Genomic DNA, 20,671 nt, shown 5'->3' with positions numbered 1-20,671 from the left:
GTAATACGCCGAGGCAACTCACGACGTATTCAACGACTCCGATGGTGCACCTGCCTGGTCTCCGGCCATGCTGTCGCTCTGATAGGCGTCGCGTCAAGACTAAGGGCTTTTTTTCGTCGTTAAAGTGCTCGCGTCCGCGCTCATTTGTCCTTGTATGTCGTCATCTTTTACGCAGGTATGTTTGTCTCAAACTCCGTTCACCAGATAGCCTTTGTGATGTCAAAATTAAAGCAATCATAACAAACAGGCTCGGAAGCTCAGTCAAAAACATTTAAAAAGTTCTCAGCGGTGAACCATTAGTATTATTTTGAGGTTAACGAGTTTTTACTATGAGTTAACAAATTTAACGGGGAACGCCGTCAAGTTTTTCTCACTTTTCACATACAGTTAACACAGTTAATAATATCTTAACACTATTGAACAATATATTTAAAAACAAATAGTAGAAAAGTCAAAATAAATCACACATACTCGAGGAGAGGGGTACTGCAAAATCACAACTCATTCATCGTCATTTAATTAGAGCACCTGTACTAATTGGTGGATCATAATAATTCTTTCTCGAGTTAAATAACTGTGCAATGGAATTTCAGTCGAAAACAAGTCGTTGCCATTTTAAGATGTCTAAACTGGTTCTCAAAGTGATCCTAGCTATTTTGCTAGTGTTTTGTGTTTGCCAAATGGTGGTCGCTAGAGGAGGTGGCGGTGGCGGTGGACACGGGGGCGGGGGTGGTCATGGTGGCGGTCACGGTAGTGGTCACGGCGGCAGAGGATTTGGTGGTGGTCGTGGTGGATTTGGTGGCAGAGGATTTGGCCGCGGAGGTGGCGCCGCCATTTTTGGACCTGGATTTGGTAGATATTACGGTGGCGGTTATCGAAGATATGGTCGGAGAGCGCCCGTTGTCGTTGGTGGAGTGGGAATTGTAGAGTATGCACCTTACGCGCGGCCCTACTGTTATTACCATCCTTGGGCGTGTTATGAATACTACTACTAAATGTTGAGTTGGGGGTTTAGTTACAATTATTTACAAAATATTATAAAAATAATTATATTAATTAATAATTAAAAGTGCAGTGTTGCGAATTTTTTAATTCAAAAATTTTAGATTACAAACTTTTGTGTTAAAAATTTTGGTTTGAAAATTCGATTTTCAATTTTCAACTTTTAATTACGATTTTGGTATAAAAAAAATAAATTTATTTTAATACAAAATCTACTATTATATAAAATTAATTGTAAAAATTGAAAGTAATTGAAAATTTAATTATCAATGCAAGAAGTTTGGGTTTAAAAAAATTTTTTTTTTCGATTTTGTGATTATACACTTTTGTATTGTTTTTTTTTTCAATCCTATATTTGAGATACATTTTTTTTTAATCCTGTGAGTGGGATTAAAATGTTAAAATTTTTTTTTAAAATTAGGTTTTTCAGGATTATAAAAAAAGATGTATTCAAATGTTTTAATTCAATTAATTTCTAATGTATTATTTGCAAATCTGATAATAAAAAATAATTATAATACAAAACTACCATAATAATACAATATACAACAGCAACAACCATAATAATAATAAAATATATTATAAATAATATTCATAAAACAAATAAATTATAAATAATTTTAATAAAAAAAATAAATACATTAAAACACATAAAAAATTAAAAAAATTTTTTTTTGAGAGTGTATATTTTCTTATATATATAAATGAAAAATAAATTACAAACAATATTTATAGAAAAAAAATATGTATTGTACATATGTACATATAAATAATATTTGTAAAAAAAAATTTTGAGAGTATATATTTTCTTATATATATTAATTAGCATTTTCACACACATACACATTTTCCTTTACTGTTGTCACCAATTTTTATTTAATAAGAAACTACATATGTATATATTTATAAACATGATACGCATTACTTACTATTTAGTATGAAAATTTGTAGTGTCTTTTTTTGAAATTTTATTTATTTATTACACAAATATCGGTTATTTGTTATACAATATGCAATTATGTCTGTATTATGCTTGTTCGTTTCACTGTATATTATGTACATGTGTATATATTGACTTTAATAATATTTTTTTTATAATATATATTTTTACAAATAAATCTCTTTTATTTGCTTTGTGCATAAATTATTAAAAAATATTGTACTCATAGCAACCTAAATTACTTTGTTATTGTAAAATTATTAGTTTAATTTAAAATCCATCAGATATTTTGACTGCTGATGCATTATTGTATGCTTATATTATATATAAATATATAAAAATTATCAGTATAATTCGTTGAGTTGAATAGTGCAGACTAGCGCTGCTCGATGATTGGAACGTGTTTGAGGAAGATTTTTGTTATAAAAAAAAAAAACTATAACTATTGAAAAATTAAATTTCATATTTTGTATACCCTGAACAGGGCATATTAAGTTTGATACGAAAATTGTCAAGTCTGTCTGTATATAACGCGAACTAGTCCCTCAGTTTTGGAGATATCGATCGGAAATTTTGCATACAATTTTTTCTCCGCAATAAGCTGCTCGTTTGTCGGAACCGCCGATATTCGACCACTATAGTTTATACCTGCCTTACAAACTGAATAATCGGAATCCAGTCATTGTATGGATATCTTTTTTATTTGACGAGATATCTTCATGAAATTTGGCATGGATTATTATCCAAGGGAACGGTACATTTTCCGAAATAAATATCTTTTCATATCCTTTTTTGTTATAGGAAATGCACCTGTGAGGGGTATTATAGCTTCGATACAGTCGAAGTTAACGCACAAAATTCAAATATACCTTATAATATATGACTGAGTATACTTGTTTAATAAAAATATATATAAAAGTAAGGAAACTTGTTGAGCTGGACTGCATACGTTGCACACAACTACATAAATTATTGCCTGAACACAACTTTTCTGTGTACTATTTCGTAAGTATTATTATATAAGTACTAATTGTAAATGCATAATTTGTGCTTAGTGCTTGTTGTTGTTGTTACACAATTCTTTTCTACAAAACTATTGCTATTTCTTATAAACTTATATTTTAAACCAACCACTGCTGAGTATTTTCGAACGGAAGTGTTTGTTGTTGTTTCTTATACTAAAATATTTGTTTGTATATATGTATATGTATGGATGTATTTATGTATTGTATATGGCCAGTTGCAAATAAGTACAGTTACTTTTTCATTACCACTATACTTTTTTCACTTCCCCATGCGCTCTACATCATCGTTTTGCACTCGTACTCCACCAAACTGTGTTGTATACAATGATTGATTTCAGCAAAACTGGGACGCTCATTTGGTTTACGATTCCAACAACGACGCATCAAAGCATACACTGATAGCGGCGTATTATCTGGACAGCTGAGCACATTGCCTTCTTTGATGAACTTAATCACCTCTTCGTGTGTCAGCCCGAAGTAGGGTTGCAATGCGAACGAGAATATCTCCCACAAGCATATGCCATAAGCCCAAACATCCGATTCAATGGAGAATTTATTATACAATATACTTTCGAGTGGCATCCAACGTATCGGTATAACATCATTCTCATCACCCTTATAGTAGTCTTGCAAGTATATTTTATGTGATAAACCGAAATCGGCAATTTTCACTTCCATTTGTTCGTTGATTAGACAATTGCGTGTGGCCAAGTCGCGATGTACAAATTTACGTTCGGACAAATAAACCATGCCGGCAGCAATTTGTGCCGCTATCTGTAATAAGTGACCCTCATTCAATTCCTGACGATTGCGTTGTTGTATTTGATGTGTGGCATAGGGTGAACAGGCGCGTAAATATTCACTCAAATCACCAGGTGACATGAATTCGAAGAGCAGACACATAGGTCGGCCTAATGCGCATACGCCGAGCAGCTTAACAATATTGGCGTGATCGAATTCGGCCAAGAGGCAGGCCTCACGCTCGAAATCCATTTGCATTTGATCGCTGGCATCGTCTTTTAACATTTTCACGGCGACCAGATAGTCATCGTTGCCTGGTACAAGACCGGGTGCTTTAGCCTAGTCGATTGATGGTGATAATAAAAAGCAAATCAAATCATTTATTGTTCAAAATTTTCTAACTAAAACAACAAAAACTTACCTGAAATACTCTACCGAAAGCACCTTGCCCTAACGAACGCACATAGACAATATCGCCGCGCGGATATTCCAGTTTCTCCAATTTGGTGTTTAAATTTGTTTTGGGCTCAGCTACACTGTGCACTGTTGCTGTACTTTTAATGGTACCACACTTGTTGCTTATGGCTACCGCATTATTAGAACCTAAAGTTTCTCTGCTCTCTGTCAAATTGCAATCGCCACCGCCGCGCATCGAAACATTGCACTCGGAAGTTGGTACTGGTTGGCGTTGTTGTTGTGACGAAAACTCTTTGTGCTTGGATATTTTATGTACCAGTAAAATAATCAAATGCAGCGCCACAATGCCAACAAAACCGATGCCGGCAAGTAGGAAGATCATTGATGGTGTGAAAAAGGTTTCCATTTTTATGGGTGTGTTGAGATCTTTGGCAGTCAGATCAATATAGTCCGCTGTAAAATTGCGTGAAATGTATGTTAATCAAAGTTTATCTTAATTTATTATATTTGCACTTACGGCAGAGTGGTATATCGCAGTGCTGCCAGCGAACAGACTCGTCCAGCGTGTAACACCACGGATAGGGTTCTTCACCACCGGCATTACGACAGTAATTTTCACCATGCGCTATTTGTGGAAACACCTGTGGCGGTTGGATGTGTTTGTGCGGATGTTGCACGTCCCAGCGTTGACATGGCAAACCCGATTTTGTCACATTTACCGTGCCGAGGTAGTAACGACCGTTGCCATTCCGACAATCGTCTATTAAAAGTAAAATATTACATACATATTTAATTCACTAGTTTGTTACACTTACAGCTTACTTCAGCTTCTTTGAGTTCCGTTAGTCCAATGTACGAGCAATTCGGTTTCTTTGCGGTGGCATTGTGCCTTGGTAGCACGCCACAGTTGGGCAAGCGGAAATGCAAACGACTCTTTAGAAATATATTACGCTCTTTCTTCTCCTCAATCAACACCCAATCGTTGTAGCAGAATTGTAGATGTGTCGCTGTGCAATCTTCATAGCATAACGGCACCTTTATTGTACTTCCATTTACTCTTTGACACTGGGGGAATGCGTAGGCGCACAACATTTTCTATGAGGAATTTATAAAGATTAACTTGGTAAGCTTATTACAATAATTGTATGACTGGTGCGGGTACTCACCTCTGCCGCTTGGCGGCATAATCCCGTAAGGTCTGCAATTAATTCCTCCCACAATGCGGTTGTTATTTGCTCATTCTTCCAGCCGCCCGTAGGATCTTCACGACTATACCATACCTGTCCGCTTACATATTGCTTACAAATTATACCATTGTACGGCGCACAATAGCCCTTCTCCTCGCGCTCGTATTCGTGCAATACTGCGGCATTCAAGGCAGCGTGTTGATGGTGATGTCGCCCTCCCGCTGTTGTTCCACTATCACCTTCGAGTGGCGCCTTCAATGAAGTAGCGGCGGCATTGACACTGTCGATTGTAAACAAAAATACCGCAGCCACCGCGAGCAAAACAAAAGTCCGAATAAAAAAACAACAAGCATCGATAAAGTGGCCCACAGCGAAATTGCCGCCTTTGCCACATTTCCTCTTAAGCTTAACACTAACAGCCGCACTATTCCCCACACCTAGTGCCAAATGGCTTCTGGTGTTTTCTGTTAGTTGCGCCCCCTTTTGCACAATACACGACCACTTCATCGTATCGCCTTTGGGTTGGAAAATGTGAAAAATTGTAGTTTTCACTTATTTTTATGATGTCCTCTTAACATTTTAACTATCAAGTAGCTTTAATATAACTTTAGTAATAAGTTAATAATAAAATATACTATATTTTACAATATTTTGCAGTTGAATTGTGCTGAAATTATTTTTTCTGCCTTTGAAGACGCCTTATGAAGTGTGACTGACAATTGGGAGGATAATTGATAGTAGGCAACTTAAGGGTGGTTTTTCCTTCAGCACAGGGATGTTTCACCGCACATAAAGGACTACGCAAAGAGGAAGAAAAATACAAAAACTCAACAGCTGATTTGGCTAGATTACACTATCAAGGAAATAAGGAGGAATATTTGTTTTACATGTTTTATTTGATATCTTTCATTAATGTTACACTATAAATGTGGTTTAATTGCATATATACACGACGTTTAATTACTTTCTTCATCTGGAATGGAATCCAAGCCCTGTAGGAATGAAAAAAAAAAATTATGAATACGCAATAAAGGGGCCTACTTTTTAATTGTAACTACAACTGAATAAATTTTTTCGATGTAGTGAAATATTAAAATAAATAGATTTGCATATACTTAAAAACAATAAACCGACACTTTTACGCTAAATTTAACAAATTAGACTTCTTAGCAGATGATATAGTCATTTTCTACGTTTTCTACATATGTTTTATTACAAAAACAATATTATCAATATTATTTTATCATAGGCTGGAGAATATACGGATATATACATATACAAGTATTATTTAATTGAAATATATTTTCATATATTCGATTTGGCCATAATGACACTTTAGTATCTATAAAATTACCGATTTGTGCCCATTAAACAATTATTATCTATTTATTATGCTAGAAAAAATAGTTTGCATGAAACATTTCGCAATTAAAACAGTTGACAAATTTAATTTGCTATTTTTTCATTTTTAGATTAAAAACAAAAATATCCAAATATGCCAAAAAACTTAAAAAATATTGCAAAAAGCTAATAGCGCTACAATCCCAACTTTTGCTTTTGTTGATAAACAAGCACTCGTTGAAACTATTATAATTTTCCAACTAGTTGATACTCACATTCTGAATGTACGGATTGTTGGTTAGTCTGCTGTCGCGTTGATACAACATTCGATCGAAACGTTCGTCCATATTGCGGCGGTAGGCCTATAGAGTAGTTAAAAATATAATGTAATAAGCAAACACTTAATGTAGGAAGCAACTGTCATAAAGTGAACTAAATAAATTAATTTATAAATTGAATTAAATACTAATATGTTGAAAAGATGCGAAGCACTGCGATCCAGCACACAGTTATATAAGTTGACTGTGTCATCCGGAATATACCTCAACCAACATTTACTTACATTGCCAAGGGTCAATTTGTTAAGACCCCACATAGCGTACACAGGAACCGCAAGTACAACTGTGATAATGCCGGCTGAAGGTAAGATTTCGAACCACATTTTACTTTAGTTTGATATATTAGAATTTGTAAAACAACGAAACAACTTCCAACGAAATCTCACTCACCAACACAAACTTTTTTCACAATAATTTGACAGCGAGTAGCAGAAATGACAGTTTGATCAGCTGTTAGCCGTCAATAAATAGACAGCATTGCTACACACTAAAGAATTTTAACGTCGGTTAAATAGAATTTGTGCTTAGCTATCGATAACAAACACAATATTTTCAGAAAAATTGTATTTACGTCACTTACTTTTTTTTCTTTTTTGTATTCCATTCACATTTATTTATTTAAAAATTTTCCGTGTGTTATTGAATGTTTATAAAAATAAATTTAGAAATAATTGTTACGAAATTTGTCGGGCTCATTAGAATTGCAAGTTTCTCAAAGCGACATCTATCGTAAGTGAAATTACATTACACAACAAAATTTAGCTGTCACCGGCCGTATATTCTTACGTTCTCTGACAAAACGGCAAATTTACGAAACAACAACAAATAAAGAACCAACAAAGCTGACATCTACAAAACGGTGACAATTGCTTTTCATCGTTCTTTCCATAGACGGCAGATAAAATTGTTGATTATACATTTCGGACAGACAATTTATTGTCAATTAGATTTAAATTAGTTAAAATCAACATTTCTGTAATTTATTGCTTATTTTCCAACGCAAAGGTGCTATAAAAACCGCAGCGAATTCAAGCAGAATTGTAAAGAGCCTGCGTACAATCAGAGGATACGTAACGATTAGTACCGTTGTTAACCAGCAGCTAACTAAAGGTGAAAAGGTAGAACAGGAGCAGCCACAAGCAACAATGGCGGCGAGCAATAGCAGTGGTATCATAGAAGCTACTTTTCCGAGCGGAGCATTGGTGCCTAAAGCTGAAACGGGAGTACTCAATTTCTTACAAAAGTATCCCGATTACGATGGGCGTGACACCGTGATCGCCATTTTCGATTCCGGCGTCGATCCGCGTGCAGCGGGTTTGGAGGCAAGTAATTTCTTGTTGTTAGAATTTAAAAATTAGAGGTTATGATTTAGTTTTTTAAATAAAAATTGTATTCTATATAATTTTCATATTTTCAATAGACGCTGTGTGACGGTAAATCAGTGAAGGTGATCGAGCGTTATGACTGCACTGGTTGTGGTGACGTTGACATGTCTAAAAAAGTTAAAGCCAATGATAAAGGTTTCATCACGGGCTGTTCTGGACGCCAACTTAAAGTAAGCGTACGAAGTTTGTGAGTAGCCTAATATAATTGGAATAAAATAAACTCAATTGGTTTTTACAAAAAAGAACAAAAAACTATATTCATTTTGTGTCAATTCAGTTATATCCATATTATAAGGCACAAAATAACGTCGCGTACATAAAATTTCGCATGATTAAGCATTTTAGCACAATTAATCGGTCTGTATAAATATTTATATCCACATAAGTGCATTTGTATAAGTGTGTGTACTTATCTGCTTATATCAAAAATCTAATAATATTTCATTCGCAATTACATGGCGTTCTTTGTTTTGTTTATTTATATCATTATATGTATAAAGTATATTATATTTGCAATTCTTCTTATCTATATCTGATCACTATTGTAGTTGTCACCTCAAATGACTGCTGCTAACACTGCCAATGGCGAGTATCGCATAGGTATGAAAAACTTCCATGACTTGTGCCCATTCAAAGTGAGAGAGAACATAACCAATTTTTATAAAACCAAGGATTGGGATGGCCCCAATAAACTGGCCACTGCTGCAATTTCACGCAAAATCACCGAATTCGAAGCACAAAATTCAGGTTACTGCAGTAAAATATAACGTTTTTGTATTTGATTTATAACATAAATTCATCCGCAGATTTAACGAAATTGAGCTGGGATAAGAAATTGATTAAAGAAGATTTGGATAACACTTTAGAAATGTTAAACAATTATGAGAAGATATACAAGGACATAAGAACAACGTATGACTGTGTTTTGTATCAGACCGCCAACGGTTGGCAAGCAGTCGTGGATACTACGGAAAAGGTGGGCATGACAAAAAAAAAGAAAGCATTATTTATAAAAAAAATTGTTTGTTTTAATATTTAGGGTGACCTTGAGAAGGCGCTGCATCTTGGCGAGTACTCGAAGACTCATGAAATAAAGAATGTAGATGATTTCTTCTCCATATCAATGAATGTGCATGATAACGGTGATGTGCTCGAGATTGTGGGCATGTGCTGTAAGTATAAATAAAAACAAATATTTTTTATTTATATATTTATGCTTCTTGCTTACCATTTTCAGCGTCTCATGGCACACATGTCGCTTCCATTGCCAGTGGCAATCACGCTTCCAAAGATGTTGACGGTGTTGCGCCAAATGCCCGCATTGTCTCCATTACAATCGGTGATGGGCGTTTAGGTTCGATGGAGACAGGTACAGCGCTGGTGCGTGGCATGATGAAAGTTATGGAATTATGTCGCTCCGGCACCAAAATAGACGTAATCAATATGAGTTACGGTGAACATGCGCACTGGTCCAATGCCGGGTAAGTTGCACGGCTTGTCGCTTTTGATTATAATATTATTAAATTACCTATTAAATTAATTTTCAAAATTCAACTAAACGAATCTACTTTGAAATTGATTGAAATGAATTTCACAAAAACAAAAACCTTAAATTTCAAAAAGTCAAATATATCAATATGAAAGTCCTTTGATTGTCGATAAGAAACGTAAAAGGAAACGTAAAGCCTACATGAGGTAATATATTTCCAGCCTTTTCTTTCATTGTTAGACGTATGCGCATACATTTTGATTAACATTTTTAATTGAATTGTGATTAACAATGCGTTTTGTTGCACGCAACCACAAATACTAGCAAAATTTCAAAGTAAATTCATATGTTATTGCCTTCGTAGCAGTATTTGCTGTGTTAATTGTTTTAAATAATTAGAATTTTTTTATTTTTATTATTGTTGCCTCATGTTGACTTTCCGTGCTCGTAAATACTAAAATTCAATAATTTTTTAATCTTTATTCTGCTTCTTTGTTATTGTTTATGTTTTATTTAGTCGCATTGGTGAGCTAATGAGCGAAGTTGTGAATAAATACGGTGTTGTGTGGGTAGCCTCTGCCGGTAATCATGGACCCGCCTTGTGCACTGTTGGCACGCCACCCGATATTAGTCAACCTAGTTGTATTGGTGAGCAAAACAATTTAAATGAAACTTATATATAAAAAAATGTAAATAAAAATATAAAAAAATATAATATAAATTTTTGAATTAAAAAATAAATTAAAAAGTTTAATAAAAAAAACTACTACTTTATATCAAAAAAGTTTAAATTTAAATTTATTTATTTAAAGATTTATATAAAAAAATTATGTATCAAACAATATTGAAATTTAGATTAAAAAAAAAAATAAAAATTTTAATTTTATAAAAAGAAATATAAATTTAAATTTTATAAAAAAAAAATATAATATATGTATATATATTTAAAATTTTATAAAAAAATTTAAAATTAATTTTAAAATTAAATATTAAAAAACAAAAAAAATATATATAAAGTTTTATAAAAAGAATAAGTTTTTTAAAATTGAATATTTATAAAAAAGAAAAAATTAAAATTTTATAAAAAATATAAAAATTTTAATTTTATATAAAATAAAAATATAAAGTAAACTTAAAATTTTATAAAAAAGTTAAAATTATTTTTTTAAAATTGAATTTTTAAAAAATGAATCATAAATGAAATAAATAAAAAAACTACTACTTTACATCAAAAAAGTTTAAATTTAAATGTATTTATTTAAAGCTTTATATTAAAAAAATTGTGTATCAAACAATATTAAAATTAAAATTTTATTTTAAAATTTATAAAAATTTAAATTTTCAAAAAAAAAAAAAAATTAAATTTTATAAAAAAAAATGAATATATAAATTTTATAAAAAAAAATATAAATTATATTTGATAAAAAAAAATATAAATTATATTTAAAATTTTATAAAAAAACTTAAAATTAATTTTTAAAATTAAATATTAAAAAACAAAAAAAAATTATATATAAAGTTTAATAACAAGAAATGTTTTTAAAATTGAATATTTATAAAAAAGAAAAAAAAAATTAAAATATAAAAAACATAAAAATTTAAATTTTATATAAAATAAAAATATAATATAACGTAAACTTAAAATTTTATAAAAAAGTTAAAATTATTTTTTTTAAATTGAACAATTGTGTATTAAACAATATTGAAATTAAAATTTTATATTAAAATTTATAAAAATTTAAATTTTCAAAAAAAAATAAAAAATTAAATTTTATAAAAAATGAAAATATAAATTTTATAAAAAAAAATATAAATTATATTTAAAATTTTATAAAAAAACTTAAAATTAATTTTTAAAATACAAAAAAAAAGTATATATAAAGTTTTATAAAAAGAAATGTTTTTTAAAATTGAATATTTATAAAAAACAAAACAAAATTAAAATAATATAAAAAATATAAAAATTTTAATTTTATATAAAATAAAAATATTAAGTAAACTTAAAATTTTATAAGTTAAAATTATTTTTTTTTCAATTGAATTTTTATAAAAAAAAGAATCAAAAGTGAAATTTTATATAAAAAATTATAATTAAACTTTTATATACATATGTATATTGAAAAAAACATAATATAAAAAGTTTTATTAAAAAATGGTAAATTAATATTCAATATCAAAAAAAAAAAATTAACATTAAAGTTAAATTACATTAAAATTGTATATTTAAAAAAACAACATTTAATTAATAAAAATAATTTTTGTAAATGTTTTTTTGTCCACTTAGGTGTTGGCGCTTACGTCTCGCCGCAAATGATGGAAGCGGAATATGTGATGCGTGAAAAATTGCCTGGCAACGTCTACACATGGACCTCACGCGATCCCTGCATTGATGGCGGTCAAGGTGTAACGGTTTGTGCACCCGGCGGCGCTATCACTTCAGTGCCACAATTTACAATGAGCAAATCGCAATTAATGAATGGCACCAGTATGGCAGCACCACATGTGGCGGGCGCAATTTGTACGTCTATAAATATTTGTTTAAAAATTTTGTAATTTATACTTTTTTTCATTCCCCAGCGATTCTAATTTCCGGTCTCAAACAAAAGGGCATTAAGTATTCACCCTACAGTATCAAGCGAGCCATCACCAATACTGCCACCAAACTTGGCTACGTTGATCCATTTGCCCAAGGCAGCGGTTTGTTGAATGTGGAAAAGTCGTTTGAGCATCTGACACAACATGCTGAAGCGCCTGAGAATATGCTGCGGTACGAGCATTTAAATTTTTATTAGCACTACACATTTTTATTTTGCTTCGAAATTGCAGATTTGCTGTGCGTTGTGGCGCGCAAGCCGCTAAAGGTATACATCTACGCCAGGGCGTGCTAAAGAAACCAATCGAACAGGATGTTTCTATCGAGCCAGTATTCTTTAATGACCTGGAGACTGGTTGGTTAATTTTATCAGCTATTTTTTAACATGATAAATTATTGCTTTATTTTCTTTAGAACCACATCAAAAGTTCAACTTTAATATGCGCTTGAATTTGATATCCTCGCAACCGTTCGTGCAATGTGGCGCTTACTTGGATTTGAGTTATTCATCGCGTTCGTTGACCGTCAAGATTGATCCCACTGGTCTGCCGCCCGGTGTACACACGGCAAAGTGAGTGTTTTGCTCAGCGGAAGACTGAATAGTTGAGCTTTTTTTTATATACATATTTTTTGATAGTTATTTCATGTTTTTGATATATGTTTTTTAATAATTTTTATTTGTTTGTGTATTTATATATTTTTTATTATTATATTTTGTTTTTATATTTATACTTTTTTTAATTTTATTAATATATTAATTATATTTTATATTATTAATTATATATTTTAATTTTTTTTTATTTTTTAATTTTTTTTTATTTTTTAATTTTTTTATATATTAATTTTTATATTTTTTTTTTATAAGTTTTTATAATTTTTAAAATATATAATATTTGCGTTTTTTTTATAATTTTCTTTATTATAAATGATTTTTTAGTTTGTTTTTATATATAGATATATATATATTTTTTTTGTTATAAATTTTCCATATATCTTTTTTAAGTTTTTTTTATAATTTTTTTTCGTGTTTTTATAAATTATTCGTGTTTTTATAATTTTTCTTTTTATAATTATTTGTTTTTGTAGTTTTTTATAATATATTTATTTAATTCTGTTTTTACGTAGTTTTTTATATATTTTTGTTTATATTTTAAAATATTTCTGCGGTTTTTTTTTATTTTTTCCGTAGCTCTTTAAAATTTTTTAAATAATTTTTTTTAATATTTATAATTTTTTTTTTAATTTTTCTTGGTTTTTTTTTTATAATTTTGTTTCTTCATGATTTTTTAGTTTTTTTAAATAATTTTTTTTGCGTAGTAAATTTTTATATATTTTTGTAATTTGTTTTTCTATAATTTCTTAGCGTACTTTTTTTTATTATATTGTTTTTTAGTTTTTAGTGTAATAATTTTTATACTCTCGCAACCTGTTGCTACAGAGTATAATAGTTTTGTTCACCTAACGGTTGTTTGTATCACCTAAAACTAATCGAGTTAGATATAGGGTTATATATATATAAATGATCAGGATGAAGAGACGAGTTGAAATCCGGGTGACTGTCTGTCCGTCCGTCCGTCCGTGCAAGCTCTAACTTGAGTAAAAATTGAGATATCTTTATGAAACTTGGTAGACATGTTTCTTGGTACCGTGAGACGGTTGGTATTGCAGATGGGCGTAATCGGACCACTGCCACGCCCACAAAACGCCATTAATCAAAAACAAATAACTTGCCATAACTAAGCTCCGCAATAAGATACAAGACTGTTATTTGGTACACAGGATCACATTAGGGAGGGGCATCTGCAGTTAAAACTTTTTTTTTAAAAAGTGGGCGTGGTCCCGCCTCTATGCCCGCCAAATGTTTTTAGCACTTCTATTGACGGTGTGAAAATAGTTGAAATCGGGTGGCAACTCCGCCCACTCCCCATATAACGGTACTGTTAAAAACTACTAAAAGCGCGATAAATCAAGCACTAAACACGCCAGAGACATTAAATTTTATCTCTGAGATGGTATAAATTGGCTTTATAGGAACCGCGTTCAAAATTAGTCAGTGGGCGTGGCACAGCCCACTTTTAGGTGAAAACCCATATCTTGGGATCTGCTCAACCGATTTCAACCGAATTCGGTGCATAACGTTCTTTTCATGTTTCTATGTCATAGTGCGAAAATGGGCGAAATCGGACTACAACCACGCTTACTTCCCATGTAACACCATTTTCAATTCCATCTGATTCTTTCACTTTCCACTATGCAAATCAGGTAACAATGATTATATCGGGGTAAAACTTTGCGTGAATAATGCAATTAAAGTATGCCACCTTGCGGCCAAAAATTGTCTAAATCGAACCAAAACTGTTCAAACCCCTAAGTACTAAATATGTGGACCCCAGTGCCTATAGTTGACCTTCTACCGAAAATATCAGTCAATCCACAAAGAAATCTCAAACGAGTATACCATTTGACTTTGCGAGAGTATAAAATGTTCGGTTACATCCGAACTTAGCCCTTCCTTACTTGTTCTTTTTATAATTATTTGTTTTTGTGGTTTTTTATAATATATTTATTTAATTCTGTTTTTGCGTAGTTTTTTATATATTTTTGTTTATATTTTAAAATATTTCTGCGGTTTTTTTTTATTTTTTCCGTAGTTCTTTAAAATTTTTTAAATAATTTTTTTAATATTTATAATGTTTTTTTTTAATTTTTCTTGGTCTTTTTTTATAATTTTGTTTTTTCATGATTTTTTAGTTTTTTTAAATAATTTTTTTTTATAATTTTTGTGCACTTTTTCTTGCGTAGTTTTTTGTAAAAAAAAATAATTAGATTTTGTAAAAAAAAAAAATAATTAGATTTTTTTTTATAATTGTTGCTTCATGTTGATTTTCCGTTCTCCTAAATACTAATATTTAATATTTTTATTATTTTGTACACATATTGGTTGTTTTTATGATTTATTTGCGAAGTTTTTTTTAAAAAGTTTTTGCGTTTTTTGTTTTTATAATTTTACTTAATTGGTTTTTTATAATATTAATAAAATTTTGTTTATTACTTTATTTACATATTTTTTAATTTTTTTTTATAATTTTCTATAATTTTATTCAACTTTTTTTTATAATATATAATATAATCTATAATTTTTTTTTTAATTTTTCAATAATTTTTATTTATAATTTTTCTAAATTTTGGTTTTTTATTTATATATTTTCTACATAATTTTTTTTATAATTTTTTATAATTTTTTTTAAAATATTTTTTTTTATAATTTTTTTTTAAATAATTTTTTTTTATAATTTTAAATTTTTTTTTTTTAATAATTTATTTTTTTTTTAAATTTTTTTATAATATTTTTTAAAATTTTTTTTATAATTTGTTTTTATATATTTATTTAAATATTCTTTTAATTACGGGTTTGTTTTTAAATTTTTTTTGCTGCTTATGTCTCATTAGTGCTTCATGTGCCGGTTTTAGAGTTCTATTTGAATTTTTAATTTATCTAAATGTTTATTTGTATTCTCAGCATATTCGCTTACGACTCAAATTGCGTGCAAAAGGGTGTGTTGTTTGAAATACCAGTGACCGTAGTGCAACCGCATGTCATCAACTGCAATGAGTCGGTCACCTTTGAATGCACATCAACCAAAAGTGATGGCAGCATTGAATTCCAGCCAAATACCATACAGAGAGACTTCATTATGGTGCCACGCGGTGCCACATGGGCCGGTAAGTTGCTAGTTTGAGTATAAATATATTTTTTTAAAACTAGAAAATGTATTATATGTGCTTAACATTAATCTTTACTTATAAATATGTCGTTTATGTTTATGTCTATTACTATTTTATAGCTATATATACATATACCTCTAATTGCTGTCTAAACTTTCCTGTATCACTCACCGTTTATTTTTGTTGTTGGTATTTGTAGTTTTGCGTATGCGTTCAACTGACAAAAATCGCGAAAATCTCATTGGCAAATTCTTCGTACACACCATGCAAATCCTACCAAGGTTGTCTTGTCGTGTCTTGGAGACGATGAAAATTTTGCCTGTGAACTCGGAAAATGAAACCACCTTGCATTTCTTATGCCAGGTAAACGCAGCGCATAAAATTTTTTTCTTTATTTGAACTATTATATTTACCATCTTTTAGGAGGACAACATACTGGAGCTCTGCATTGCCAAATATTGGTCCAACTATGGCACAACACATATTAAATACAGTTTGGAATTCCATGGCATCAAAGCGAACAACACAAATCCTTGTAAGATACACTTGCATTCCTGGGTACTTTGTAAATTTATTACACCCTAAATAGGATATGTAAAGTTTGCTACGAAGTTTGTAATACTCAGAAGGGGAATTCCGATACTATATAACATCGATTTAGCTATGTCCGTCTGTATATACGCAAACTAGCCGCTTTGTTTTTGAGATATCGATCTGAAGTTTTGCACACATCCTTTTCTCCCAAAGAAGCTGCTCATTTGTCTGAACTGTCAATATCGGACCACTATAGCATATATATAGCTGTCATACAAACTGAACGATCAAAATATTGTCTTTTTAAGGAAAACTTTTTTATTTCACAAGATATCTTCACAAAATTTGGCATAAATTATTGTTGACGGTAGCGGTACAATCTCCCAACAAATTTTTCTGATCGGACCACTATAGCATATACATAGCAGCCCTATAAACGCACCGTATAAAAACTTTCGTTTTGCGAAGAGTATTATAGCTTCAGAGCCACCGGTGTTAATGTTTTGTTTTTGTTGTTGTTTTTTCTAATGCTGTCATCTCCATTTCTCCCTTTAGACATAATGCCTGCGGCGCGTGGCATACACAAGCTGGATTTTGTCGCTTTGAAGAGCGAAGACTTGCAACCACAAATCCAACTGAAGACTGCCGCCGTTGTATTGCGTCCTACTGAAGCGAAAATCACGCCGCTCAGCGCACTGCGCGATGTCATACCCGACGGTCGTCAAATCTATCAGAATATGTTGACTTTTGTGCTGCAAGTTGCGAAAGCACAAGAAGTTGCCGTCTATGCGCCACTCTTCAATTCGCTGCTCTACGAAGCCGAATTCGAATCACAGCTGTGGATGATGTTCGATGCGAATAAGGCAATGGTCGCCTGCGGCGATGCACACTCACACAAGGTCTACACGAAGTTAGAGAAGGGTGAATACACGATTAAATTGCAATTGCGTCACGAGAAGCGCGATCTGCTGGAGAAGGTGTACGAAGCGAATATGGTGGCGCTCTTCAAATTGTCCAACGCCATTAATATGGACTTGTATGATCATTATAATAATTGTTTGACCGGTCGTCGCAAGTTTACCAACTGCGTACTCAAGGACACGCCCGCCAAGGTGCTCTATGTGGCACCTTTGCCGCAAGAGAAGCTGACCAAAGCGAATTTGCCAGCGAATACTGCTTGGCTAGGCGGCACAGCGACTTTGGCTAAGGATGAGTCGGTGCGACGCGTCGACTCATACGATTTCACCTACTACTTGAATCCGCCAGAAAAGAAGAACGGCAACGGCAGTTCGGGCGGCAATGCGGGCAGCGGCAATAACAGCGCAAATGCAAGCAAATCAAAAACCAATATTACCTTGCCGAACGCATCGGTGAACACATTGTGCTCACTGAACACCGATGTCGGTGACACGGTAACGGCGTCGGGTGATGGCGCGGCAGCTTCGGGGTCTAACACCAGCCCCGCCGCGGGCACTTCATCGCCAAAGAAAATGACCACGGACGAGTATGCTGAGGGTCTGCGCGACTTTCAGTGCATGATGATTTCCAAATGCGGTGAGTGCTTGGCAAAGGCGCTCTTTCAAACTGTATATAATGCAATCTGTTATCGTTTTCAGAGGTCGGCAAGGCTGAGGACATTTACGACGAGGTCATTGCCGCACATCCCAAGTATTCGTTGGCGCATGTGCTCTTTATGCAGAATATAGAAAGCACTGAATACAAGCCCTTGCTGCCGCACGCGTTCGTCAAAATGGTGAACACGAATGTGGAGGAAGATGCGCACAAAGAGGAAATGTTGAGAATACGCACCGCTTTGGAGCGCGTCTCACAGTTGGGTGGCTATGTCATAAATGACATGAAGAGCGAATATGATGAGTTGCTCGCTTATTATGGTCTCAAGAGTGACACCCGTCCGGATGCTAGTAAAATTAAGACGTAAGTGGGCGCCGTTCTAACCTCAAATAATGAAATATTTTAATTTAAAATTTATATATACTTTTTTATTCAGAAATATGGACAAGAAAAAGGCGAATTTGTTGGAGGCGCTGGCTAGAAGGGGTGTAGCCAAAATTAAGATCAGCATCATCGATGGTAATATGAAGGACCATATGGATGAATTCAAAGATATCTATGTGGAAATTATCAAGCTGTCCGACCCCACTGATTCAAAGGTGCATATTGTGGACCCTTGTCCAGTTAACTGTATGCTTATGATAACCCTTTTCATATATTCTTTTTTTTTATTTTTATTTTAGGTCATCAACTTCACCCTGTGGCATGCCTATGCGAATGCTCAGTACGGTCGCATGTTCAAAATATTGCAAAAAATGTACGATGATAAGCGTCAACGTGATATACTCGAAGAGTTGAATTTGCTGGCTGGTTCTTTGGGTTTCGCGCATGTGCAGACTGCCATTCAACGTATAACTGTAACCGCATATCCGAACAGCTTCCGTGTATTCTAAAAAAAAAAAAAAAAATAGCAAAACAGCAAAATATTTGAAAATTGTCAGTAAAGTAGCAAATAAACTGCTCCGCAGAGCGAAGTCTACGCACAGCAGAATTCAATATGTTAAAATAATAATAATAAAAAAAAAAACACATGGAATATACTATTCACTTATATATATATATATAGTTCATATGTTTTCATCTATGTATGTATGTATGTAAGATTATCTTTCTTCAGAAAGTGTGTATTAAGTTTCTCTGTTTAAATTGTTCTTCAGCACTTGTATTGTAAACGTAAAATTTAGCCCATGAATATGCATGTAAACTTCTCAGCAAGCTAAACAAACTAAAATTAAACAATTTTTATTACTCAAAAAATTAGTGGTTTTTCATTTTAATTACACAGTACAACAAATTACGACATAATTTTTCCCGCAGAGGATTTTTGGGTTCAGGGAATTCGAATTTGAGGTCTAATTCGAAATTGTAGACACTCTAGAGGGTGCCACCGTACAAAATAAGTAAAAATAATGTTAATTTTTCAATTAAACGCCAACTACAGGCTAAATGGTTGATCTGAAACTTAAAAAATGTTCAGCAAAAATGTTCTTTATGAAAAATTAGGGGGGTTCCGTACAACAAAACTCTCTCAGACCACAATTTTACAACATAAAATATCACAAAATTATTAAATTATTTCAAAATTTATTTTTAATTGAAATTAATTTTGACTTCAAAATAAAATATTTAAGTGCATATTAAAAATATGTTCTGTATTTATGTATTCTGAAATGTTCAACGGGAACAATTTCTCGAAATAATCCCCATACATATTCAGCCATCATACCTGCTTTTAGTTTTCCTTTAAGTCGTTCTCCCACTGTTTTTATTTCCTGGTGGAATCTCTCGCCGTGCTCATCTGACACGGCTTCCAAGTTTTCTACGTAGAAATATAGTTGAGAATCAAGTAAATGTAAAGTTTTAGGGACATCTTTACATGTATTGCGTGAAGTGCAGTAAGCATAGCTTCTACATTTACTTTATAGTTTTGCACACGTTGTATCTTATTGTGGAGCTTTGTTATGGCAATTTATTTGTTTTTTATTAATGTCGTTTTGTGGGAGTGGCAGTGGTCCGATTACGCCCATCTGTAATACCAACCGTCTTACGGTACCAAGAAACATGTGTACCAAGTTTTATAAAGATATCTCAATTTTTACTCAAGTTACAGCTTGCACGGACGGATGGACAGACGGACGGACAGTCACCCAGATTCCAACTCGTCTCTTCATCCTGATCATTTATATATATATATATCTCTATATCTAACTGGATTAGTTTTAGGTTTTTGGTACAGAATGGGTCGGAGAAGAAGAGGTAGATGCATATATATATATTAAAAATTTCGTTTTAGATTACGATCGACTCCGTTCCGGTAATTTTGATGTCAAATAGACACCGGCATTTTCTCTGCTCACATACCGATGAGGAGGATGTGGATG

General features: G+C 32.2%; 3 protein-coding genes across 3 annotated transcripts; 1 reads left to right on the top strand and 2 right to left on the bottom strand.

The window, feature by feature from the left end:
- Positions 1-2,927: 2,927 nt before the first annotated feature.
- Positions 2,928-5,975, bottom strand: Nrk (Neurospecific receptor kinase). Its single transcript, XM_014241188.3, has 5 exons — positions 5,292-5,975; positions 4,941-5,220; positions 4,643-4,885; positions 4,130-4,578; positions 2,928-4,047 (listed from the first exon to the last, which is right to left on the bottom strand). Exons 1-5 carry the CDS (start codon positions 5,817-5,819, stop codon positions 3,244-3,246), a joined length of 2,304 nt encoding a protein of 767 aa, XP_014096663.3. The 5' UTR covers positions 5,820-5,975; the 3' UTR covers positions 2,928-3,243.
- Positions 5,976-6,189: 214 nt separating this feature from the next.
- On the bottom strand, positions 6,190-7,419 carry ND-MWFE (NADH dehydrogenase (ubiquinone) MWFE subunit). Its single transcript, XM_014241195.3, has 3 exons — positions 7,216-7,419; positions 6,929-7,015; positions 6,190-6,304 (listed from the first exon to the last, which is right to left on the bottom strand). Exons 1-3 carry the CDS (start codon positions 7,312-7,314, stop codon positions 6,269-6,271), a joined length of 222 nt encoding a protein of 73 aa, XP_014096670.2. The 5' UTR covers positions 7,315-7,419; the 3' UTR covers positions 6,190-6,268.
- Positions 7,420-7,840: 421 nt separating this feature from the next.
- On the top strand, positions 7,841-19,547 carry TppII (Tripeptidyl-peptidase II). Its single transcript, XM_036363182.2, has 18 exons — positions 7,841-8,313; positions 8,412-8,546; positions 8,925-9,123; positions 9,183-9,352; positions 9,416-9,548; positions 9,614-9,857; positions 10,383-10,513; positions 12,150-12,383; positions 12,443-12,632; positions 12,692-12,813; positions 12,873-13,029; positions 15,979-16,181; positions 16,384-16,547; positions 16,608-16,719; positions 17,274-18,272; positions 18,335-18,653; positions 18,727-18,889; positions 18,974-19,547. Exons 1-18 carry the CDS (start codon positions 8,137-8,139, stop codon positions 19,181-19,183), a joined length of 4,062 nt encoding a protein of 1,353 aa, XP_036219075.2. The 5' UTR covers positions 7,841-8,136; the 3' UTR covers positions 19,184-19,547.
- Positions 19,548-20,671: the final 1,124 nt, after the last annotated feature.

The sequence above is a fragment of the Bactrocera oleae genome, chromosome 4 (genome assembly GCF_042242935.1).
Source record: "Bactrocera oleae isolate idBacOlea1 chromosome 4, idBacOlea1, whole genome shotgun sequence".
Lineage (NCBI taxonomy): Eukaryota > Metazoa > Arthropoda > Insecta > Diptera > Tephritidae > Bactrocera > Bactrocera oleae.
This window is presented reverse-complemented; position numbering and strand designations above follow the sequence as displayed.

Bases quoted from the DNA above. Each gene is read 5' to 3' on its own strand.
- Nrk (XM_014241188.3), bottom strand. From the start codon at position 5,819: ATGAAGTGGTCGTGTATTGTGCAAAAGGGGGCGCAACTAACAGAAAAC. The intron at 5,221-5,291 runs GTGAGTACCCGC...AATTCCTCATAG, and splicing joins TATGCCGCCAAGCGGCAGAG to AAAATGTTGTGCGCCTACGC. The intron at 4,886-4,940 runs GTAAGTGTAACA...TACTTTTAATAG, and splicing joins CAAAGAAGCTGAAGTAAGCT to ACGATTGTCGGAATGGCAAC.
- ND-MWFE (XM_014241195.3), bottom strand. From the start codon at position 7,314: ATGTGGTTCGAAATCTTACCTTCAGCCGGCATTATCACAGTTGTACTT. The intron at 7,016-7,215 runs GTAAGTAAATGT...ACTACTCTATAG, and splicing joins ACAAATTGACCCTTGGCAAT to GCCTACCGCCGCAATATGGA. The intron at 6,305-6,928 runs GTGAGTATCAAC...TCATTCCTACAG, and splicing joins ACAATCCGTACATTCAGAAT to GGCTTGGATTCCATTCCAGA.
- TppII (XM_036363182.2), top strand. From the start codon at position 8,137: ATGGCGGCGAGCAATAGCAGTGGTATCATAGAAGCTACTTTTCCGAGC. The intron at 16,182-16,383 runs GTAAGTTGCTAG...TGGTATTTGTAG, and splicing joins ACGCGGTGCCACATGGGCCG to TTTTGCGTATGCGTTCAACT. The intron at 18,890-18,973 runs GTGCATATTGTG...TTTTTATTTTAG, and splicing joins CCGACCCCACTGATTCAAAG to GTCATCAACTTCACCCTGTG.